This window comes from Octopus bimaculoides, chromosome Z, assembly GCF_046866305.1.
Source record: "Octopus bimaculoides isolate indiv1 chromosome Z, ASM4686630v1, whole genome shotgun sequence".
In the NCBI taxonomy this organism is placed as follows: domain Eukaryota; kingdom Metazoa; phylum Mollusca; class Cephalopoda; order Octopoda; family Octopodidae; genus Octopus; species Octopus bimaculoides.
The window spans coordinates 1,497,252-1,507,251 of NC_142944.1; the positions used below are offsets into that span (position 1 = coordinate 1,497,252).

The window sequence follows — 10,000 nt, forward strand, 5'->3', positions numbered from 1 at the left end:
CCAGAAAAAATGGACTAATTATTCAAAAAGAAAAAGAGTAACACGATTAGATAGAGCAAAAAACGGGCTTTAAAATTATATATAAAGTTAAAGTAATTTAACGAGAATTAATTTGAAAATACATCATTTAAATCTAAAATAAAAAATTCCGCAAGAACTTTCTTGACAACCTAATATATGTGTGTGCGTGTGTGTGTGTGTGTGTGTATGTGCCTTTGATTTTGTTCCCATCCACCACTTGACAACTGATGCTGGTCTGCTTTTGTCCTGTAACTGCTAAGTTGCAGGTTGTAAGCAAAAAAATAAATAAATAAGTATTGAGTTTAAATTGCATCCAGGGAGTTCCAGAGTTTTGATGAGAGTGGGACAACTGCTTAGCCACTATTGTTTTGAGGTCTGCTCTGAGCCAGAAGAGCTAGCTAGTTACATATGTACTCAACCAGCCCTGGCTCTGTAGTATGAATGTCTTGTTTTAATAAGTATTGAATTAAAATCTTCCACCAAACCTTAGTCACAATTTATATTCCTAAAATAACTAAGTTATTTTACTAAATTCTTTGTTATATTTAAAGTAATTGAAAGAAATGCAGAACATCTCAACAGAAATATGGTAACAAAAGGGTTAATCTGGTGTTTGAATCATAAATTTTGATTGGAAGGTTTTAATTTAGATCACTTTAAAACGATTAAACACGAAGTATTCCTTTATTCATTTATTTCTTTCCATTTTCCTTTTTAGGAGACAAGTATTGAAAATAACAAGTGGAATTGAAATTCCAGGAGTAATTCGTTGGGAGCTCTTGCTGTTCTTAATCTTTGCATGGTTGATAGTATTTCTCTGTTTGTTTAAAGGAATTGAAGTTCTTGGAAAGGTAATTACATTTATTACACTTGTTGTGTCATGTTGTATCCTGTAGTGACTGTGTATTTCTGGTCTTTTGCCTTGCAACCTCAAGATTATTAATCATTGATGTTACCTTTTGGATAGGAATACTGAGGGTTGGTGACAGGAAGGGCATCCAGCTGTAGAAAAATCCACCTTTATAAATTTTGTTTAACCCATACAAAGATGGAAAATTGGACATTAAATGATGGTGATGCAAAATTAGAGCATCTTAGATGTGTATTTGATTCAGGATCAGTGTCCCAAATCTGGATGCTGCATCATTTATGATGGTGTCTTAACCAAGAAATACAGTCTTATAGTATGCTAATAGTATGCTTACTTTTACAAAGTCAGCCATACTTTTACCTAAGATTAGATTACTGAAAAATTGTCTTCCATCCATTCATCTTTGCCCGCTACTCTTGGGAAGATCATTGAGGCAGTAGAGTGGTCAGATACCCACTTTATAGAGTTCTATAAGAAGCAATCTTCATTTGACTTTTTCACTGGATTCCTAAGCATGACCAACTGTGACAATGGATACTATCTAACCAGTTCACTTGTCTGTAGTATCAAAGCTGTAGTCTTTCAATGTATTATAGTGGTTTCAACCTGGAGAGACTCATTGATTTCCAAGTTACATCCCCTGTTGAGAAACATTACTCTTAGAGATCCTCTCAAACCTCCCCCCACTTCCCATTTTGGTCACTTGAATTCATGATCGTGCTCTTTCAGTGATTACCCAACAATCATGTCCATAGGTGAGGATAGGCACAAAAACCAAGTTGAAGATGAGTTTGGCTTTTTTTTACCAACCATTTTTCTTCTGAGGAATGAATGGAATGGTGGAGCTGCTGCCTTCCTGTGCCAATACCTGCAATTCTAGAATCTAATTCAACCTCCTGCTCTCCATCACTTAAGAATACGACCGTGAGAGCCTTAAACTTCTCCATTTGTTTCAAAGATGTTACATTAACATGCAGAGTGCACTGAGAAGTCTTTCTTAAGAGGACCAATGTCCCAGTCTTTGGAGACATTGCTTGTATTTGCATTATCTCCCATTCACGACCACAGGTGAGGATAGGCACAAAAATTGAATTGTTGTGACTAAATCATATTATTCTTCAAGATTATTGCTTTTTTTTTCTTTCTTTACTGTTGGTTTTTATTTTTAATGTTATCAACAAATTTCCACTTTTTTTTGCAGTTGATGCATTTTGCTGCCCCTTTCCCTTATTTTGTCCTCTTCATCCTTCTCATTCGTGGGGTCACGTTACCTGGGTCTTTGGAAGGCATAAAATTTTATATAATACCAAGGTTTGAGGAACTTAAGAAATTCCAAGTAAGTACTATTTTTTGTTGTTTTATTGTTTTTGTTTTTGTTATTGTAGAGGCACAAGCATGGCTGAGTGGTAAGACGTTTGCTCCCAACCACATGTTTCTGGGTTCAGTCTCACTGTGTGGTACTTTGGGCAAGTGTCTTCTATTATAGCCTCAGGCCAACCAAAGCCTTGTAAATGGTTTTGTTAGATGGAAACAGCAAGAAGTCCATTGTATATGTATGTGTGTGCATGTGTGTTTGTGCATGCACACACATGTGTGTTTGTGCACCTGTGTCTCATTGCATTGACATCACATGATGGTTGTTAAATTAGTATCACCATCTTATAAGCAGTGCCGTTCATTTCCATTATTCTGAGGGAGCATTTCAAGCCATAGGGAAATGTAACCTTTCTTGCAAACAGGTGAGGGTTGGTGACAGCAAGGGCATCCAGCCTGAATAAACTCTGTTTGAGCCATGTAAGCATGGAAAAACAGATGTTAAAATGATGATGATGATTGTAGAGGCACTGATAGAAATGGTTGAATGTTAGACAAGATGCATTGTAGTATTTGGTTGTATCCCTTCTTGTTCTGATATCAAATCCCACTGGTCTTGATAATGTCTTTCCTTTCTTCAAGAATTTAATAAAAAAAATTATCAATTAAACAGATAAAACTGATTGACTGCACCCTTCATGAGCATTTCAAGTCCAAAGGAGCATAGCCAAATGAGTACAGTGGGTGTAGCAGAATATTCCAGTCAAGAATTTCCAATTTCTGCTGGGTCTATAAGGAAACATGAAGTGTAACTTTGTCCTGAAGGAAAACGACTCAATTCTGATTAGCCATTTCTGGATGCTTTTCATCAATTGCATCCTTTAACTTGGTTTAATTAGGAACAATAATTGTCTGAATTCAACATCTGGTATTGCAGAACGAGCTTGTAATACATAATACCTTTCCAACCCCACCAGATACAGAATTTCATCTTCGGATACAGACCGGCTTTTGGAGAGATTATTGGTGCTTACAAGCTGGAATTTTACACAATTGTAAACCTCTTCTGTCGGAGTTGACATGGCGATCAGCATACATATTGAAAGTGAGAAGCTTTATGTGGTTTCTCGACTTTCTATGAATAGCAGCCAAATCTTTGCTAAACTACACCATAATATCTAAAAAACAAAAAGGACAACACATTATATAACATAGTTGTGGGTAGACTTTCTGTTTGTGCTTTTCATTCATAATTAGAGCACCAATGCATAGTAATAATCTTCCTAAATGCACAAAACATTCTTTGCATTAATAACAAAACACATTTTAGTGGTGTGTTTCAGGACAAAGTTTATAATATCAAGTATTATATTTTGGCACATGGCCAGCAATTTTGGAGGAGGGGTAAGTTAATTGCATTGCCCCCGACCCCAGAGTTCAACTGGTACTTACTTTATTGAGCCCAAGTGGATGAAAGGCAAAGTCAACCTTTGCAGAATTTGATCTCAGAACATCAGGATGGACAAAATGCTGCTAAGCATTTTGCCCAGTGTGTTAACAAATCTGTCAGCACACCGCCTTAGAAAGTATTATAAAGGTTTTGACAATGTTGTGTATACTGATCTCCATAACAACATCAGTGGTAGAAGGTTTCAATTGGCTAAAGTTATATAATAACTTAAATGTAAAAAAACTACATGAAAGCTAAATTTTTTGAAAATAATCTGAAGATGTAAAATGCTTCAAGTGGTTGGAAGAGATATGACATAATCCGTTTGCATGGGAAAGAGGATATAAAATGACACTGATACTTTTGCTTTGCTGCTGAATTGTACAATCACTGGTGTTTGCAGCATGGTTAGTTGCTTGAAACACTTAATCTGAAATGAAGAATGATAACACATTATAAAGAAACACCCTGGTAGTATTTGAACAATAAAATGGTATAATACATAATAGATGTATGCATATATGTATATACACACGGATATATATATATATATATATATATATATATATATATATATACACAAATTAAAATCCAGTTAATGGAGAAGTAGCGTTAATATAATTTATTAACTGTAAAAATTCAACATGTTCACTTGCAGCTGTTTCGATTTTGCCCAGAAGAATTAAATTCCAGTAATTAAAACATATTTATAGGGTAAAATCTATATCATATATATGATAATTATCTTTCCCTTCTCTCTTTTTTTCTCTCTGTTATTTTTTTTGTTTCTTTTTTCAAAGGTGTGGGGAGATGCAGCCCTGCAGATATTCTACTCCATAGGTATGGCATGGGGTGGTATTATAACTATGGCAAGTTATAATGAATTTAATCACAATGTTTATAAGTAAGTTGAAATGATTATTATTTACATTATATAATACATAATATAATATTTTATAATATAATCTATGCCAGCATGGAAAATGGATGTTAAAAGATGATGATGATACACACACACACACAGACGCATATACATTTTACTTTACCAGAAGCTATAAATTACATGACTCATAAGAAATGTAGAGTATTCTGTAATACATTATAAGAGAAAGGCTCTGATCTCCAGTACTTTGTCTTGCTTGTTTCTGATCATCATCATCAGCTGAAAAACTGAGCCTGGTTTTCCTTTTAATATCAAAAGGAAAATCTTGCTTGGTTTACAGCTGATGATCAGCTACTCTAAATACTGGAAATTAGAGACTTTCAGATACATATATATATAAAATGTCATCATCATCATCATCATCAGCATCATTATTTAATGTCCATTGTCCATACTGGCAAGAGTTGCACAGTTAGACCAGGGCTGGCAAGGCCAGAAGGCTGCAACAGTCTCCAGTCTGTTTTGTCGTGGTTTCTATGGCTAGATGCTCTTCCTAATACCAACCACTCTAAGTGTGTAATAGGTGATTTTATGCATATGTATGTATGTATATGTGTGTATCCATACATACATACATACATACATACATACATACATACATACATACATACATACATACATATATATATATATATATATATATATATATATATATATATATATATATATATATATATATATATATATATATATATATGTATATATATGTATATATATATATATATATATATGTATATATATATATATATATATATATATATATATATATGTATATATATGTATATATATATATATATATATATATATATATGTATATATATATATATATATATATACATAATATAGAAATTGTGTCTACAAGTAGATGTACAAGTGTTTCTGTTTTGTTTAGAGCTCCACATGGACTTTCATAATGCATTCTGCTTTCTGTAATAGTTATTAATTAGCTCCTATATTGAGGAGTATTAATAGTTATGAGTCATAAAGTAAATGCAGAAAAAATAAAGATAAACACATGTTTGTTATTTTAAAGTTCCTACACACGTTTCACCATTATAGTTGCTTGGAGCCCTACGATAGAAGTTTCAAATGCATATAGATGCTCAAACATAACAAGACTTCAGGGAACACTGCATTGTATCAAGTTACAAATAGCTGTATAAGCCATAATAGAGGGACATAATTTGAATATAAACTTGTGCTTATTGTTATTTTACTACATAAATGGCACTCTCAGTTGCGATGACAAGGCTTCCAGTTGATTCGATCAACAGAACAACCATGAAATTAAGGTGCATGTGGCTGAGCACTCCACAGACATGTGTACCTTTAATGTAGTTCTCTGGGAGATTTAGCATGACGCAGGGTGTGACAAGGCCGGCCCTTTGAAATACTGGTGCTATTCATTTTTGCCAGATACACACATACAAACATACATCCATGAATATTCTTCCTATGTTATATTCAAATCAGCCTGATCTGAAATCTTAGACCTACCCATTCAAAGTCATTCTAAACATATACAATGATATCATCAAAATTCCAGAGCTGTGAGATAATGCATGTCTATTTCAAATATGAATAAATAATTGTTACATTTGACAAAATAAGCTGAATGTTAAAGGGTTATCATCTGCTGTTCTATACATTTTGTTTGAAGCATTTTCTTATATCAGACTATCATATAGATTGCAGTAACAGAGCAATGGGTTCATTATTTATCTATTTATTTATTTATTCATTTATTCATTTATTTATTTATTTGTGTCTTTTCAGGGATGCACTTATTGTCCCTATGATCAATTGTGCTACAAGTATCTTCGCAGGTTTTGTCATCTTCTCAGTTCTTGGATTTATGGCTTTTGAAACTGGTGTTAGTGTTGATAATGTTGTTAGACAAGGTAAGCAGTTATTTTCTATTCTAAATTTAAAATTACTATTTGATCTTACAAATACAACAAAATATCAACTAGGTGATTTAAAATAGCATTCTGTATACCCTGCTTAATATGGATATACTACAGACAGCCACAGAACTGTGGTATTTGTCATGAGACAGAATCTCGTGTAAATGTCTACTACTAAATAGTCTGATGATGTTCAAAGTAGCAACAATCTAGTCTCAGCAATTCCACCACTGCTGCTGGACACTTTTTTGTCTGCTACTGATACCCCTCTGTGTTATTTAGTACTGTAAATCTATAAGAGATATTATCTTAAGACTGCAACTTTCTGGCTGTCTACAGTATATCCATGTCAAGTTAGGTAAGACATACAGAAAGCTGTTTTGAAGTTATACTACTACTGTCTTTAATAACAAATTTTTTGAGATTTAAAATTTTGGTAATGTATGTATAATGCTTTATCCTTCACAAAAGTATGAGATAATTTGATGATTTCACATTGAAACAATAAAAGTAAGGAAAAAGACAAGAACATTTTTGCTGCAATGAAATCTTGATGATGATGATGAAAGAATGATGTTAGATATATAAATGAATTGTATCTAGAGTGCCATGTTTGGAAATGTAATGCCTTATCTATCCATCCAGGTTGGACCAAATGCCCGGTGGCACGTAAAAGCACCCACTACACTCTCGGAGTGGTTGGTGTTAGGAAGGGCATCCAGCTGTAGAAACTCTGCCAAATCAGATTGGAGCCTGGCGCAGCCATCTGGTTCGCAAGTCCTCAGTCAAATCGTCCAACCCATGATAGCATGGAAAGCGGATGTTAAATGATGATGATAATGAATATCTGGCTTGGGTTTTAGTTACATTGGTCTTTTGCCAGCTGAAATATCTTGTTTGCTCACACCATGACTACAGATCCTGGTCACTGACAGCTTGTCCACTTGCTCAGCATCTGGTGATGTTTGTCATTGATTCAGTAAATTTATTTGCTGAAATAGTTTACATCCACCATGCCATAGCATCCCACTGGGTTCAATGTTCCTTGGCTCAGGTGGTTACATGCTATTTAATCCATATTACTCCAGCTATTACTCCAGATCAGAGTAGACCTAGGAACAATAGGAACTAAGAGGTGGTTCCACATTCCTCAAAATCCTTGAACCAGGGACCTACTACTGGATGCTGTTCAAAAATCATCCAGGGAAAATCCTATGTAGAGCAATATTAATATTTGCATTGAATTCCTTGGAAAGAAACATCTGTTCATCCATCTTCTCTGCTCACTATTCTTTGGAGGTTTGGAGGCACCTTCCTCTATAGGGCCCTTATCACAAGCCACTGTCATTAGACTTTCTGGCTGGTTTCCCATATAAAACCAACTGAAACTATCAATATTATCCGACTTCTCATTTTTGATCTACCCCCTAGATCTCCTGCCCATTTAACTAGCTAGAAGAATCCACTTTCCAATTATTTCCTGTAACATTCTAATCACGTCTGTAGTACCAGGGCTGTGACTTATCAATGTAGACAGGCAATGGCTGAACTTGGAGACTCCCTAATCTCCAAGTTACACACTGTTTAACTATGTTACCCTTCAGAGGAACCCCATTTTTGCTGCTTGAATTCATGATTCTACTCTTTTGGTCATTACCCAAAATTCATGACCATAGGTGAAGACAGGTGCACAAAATTCTGAATTGAAGATAGCAAGTTTGGCTTTTTTAAGCAACCTCATTTTTTTCTGAGGATTGAATGTGGAAGTTGACTCATTACTAATTTTAATTATTCTTTACAGGTCCTGGCCTGACCTTTGTTGCATATCCTGAAGCTCTTTCTCGGTTACCTATATCCTCACTATGGGCTGTACTATTCTTCTTGATGCTTTTTATAATTGGTCTTGATAGCCAGGTAAGAATTGTGTACCATTAAATTTTTAAAAACACATCAATAACTGTTTATAACTTGTTCAAAGGGAGCACGGAAATTCCGTAGTTGTGAAATTTTTGACAGGTAAATTAATTTCTGCTGCAAGGAAAGAAAGAAAAAAATGGAATGATGATTTTAATTGAAATTTAATTGGTGATTTGAAGAAATTATCAAATAGTTTGTAGTGTTCTGATGAGTAATATTTGTGTTAAAAATGAAAATAAAATACAGTTTAAAAATTTATGGATCAGCCAAAATAAATTTTAGGTATTTAGGCAATTTCCAGATCAGATTATTTTAGTAATGGGTTCAGAATTTAGTAAAAAGTTTGAAACTGAAAGATAACTTCCATATTTTGTAATAGTAAATTTTTTTCATGTGTGTGTGTGTGTGTGCATACACACACACACACACACACACACACATATTTATATTTACAGGTGTAGCTCAGTGACAAGTAATTTGCTTCTCAACAACATGATTATAGGTTCAGTCCCACTGCATGATATCTTGGGCAAGTGACCTCTACTATAGCCTCAGTCCAACCAAAGTATTGCAAGTAGATTTGGTAGACAGAAACAGAAAGAAACATGATGTGTATATATATATATATAAATAGATAGATAGATGTATGTGTATATAAATATATATACCTATGTGTGTGTTTCTTTGTGTTTATTCCCTGTCACCACTTGACAATGAGTGCCGGTTTGTTTACATCCTCAAACTTACTTGACAAACTTAGTTGGCAAAAGAGTCAGATCAAATAAGCATTAGACCCTAAAAAAATTAAATGTTAGGGTCAATTTTTTGACTAAAACCTTTCAATGCAATGCATTAGCATAGCTGTTATCCAATGACTGAAACAAACAAAAACTAAAAGATATATATATATATATATATATATATATATATATATAATGTTAGTAATGGGTAAGCATTAATTCAAGATGAATTTAATGAGAACATTTGAGGGTTCAAATACTATATAATAATTATTAGTCTTCAGAAATATTTTCTCTCTAAACATTTTACTGAACACAGTTCTTCAGTTTCTAAAAGTAGATTTTTGAACAAATATGCAATCATTATAAAACAAAGCGTTGTACTTATCTCAGTGATTTACAGTGAATTAAGCTGTAAATTACTAAATTCCATGCTCTCTTTGTAGTTTTTTTAATTCATTTTGCTGTGTATATAAAGCTAACCTCAATTTTTTTTATCTCACTTTTTTCATCAAATGTCTCCTTTGGATTTTTACTTATTTCAAAATTCTAGGCCATTTATGATTATATATATATATATATATGTATATGTATATATGTATGTATATGTGTATATATGTATGTATATGTGTATATATATATATATATGTCTATATATACATATATATGTCTATATATATATATATATTAGCATATATATGTGTATATATATATGTGCATATATATATATATATATATATATATATATATATATGATATATACATATACATGTATATATATATATATATATGTATATATATATGTGCATATAAATATATGTATGTTCATATATATAT

General features: G+C 33.0%; 1 protein-coding gene across 5 annotated transcripts in view; it reads left to right on the plus strand.

The window, feature by feature from the left end:
• Nucleotides 1–10,000, plus strand: part of LOC106872196 (sodium-dependent proline transporter) — a 45,751-nt gene that overhangs the window by 7,070 nt on the left and 28,681 nt on the right. For all 5 annotated transcript variants that reach the window (XR_016244802.1, XR_016244803.1, XM_052973787.2 and 2 more), the window contains exons 4-8: nucleotides 740–872; nucleotides 2,094–2,228; nucleotides 4,457–4,560; nucleotides 6,376–6,500; nucleotides 8,308–8,420. Coding sequence is in view for 3 of the 5 variants with exons in the window: in XM_052973787.2 (XP_052829747.2) it covers nucleotides 740–872; nucleotides 2,094–2,228; nucleotides 4,457–4,560; nucleotides 6,376–6,500; nucleotides 8,308–8,420 (610 nt within the window). In the remaining 2 variants the exon portion in view is untranslated. The remainder of the gene's footprint in view (nucleotides 1–739; nucleotides 873–2,093; nucleotides 2,229–4,456; nucleotides 4,561–6,375; nucleotides 6,501–8,307; nucleotides 8,421–10,000) is intronic.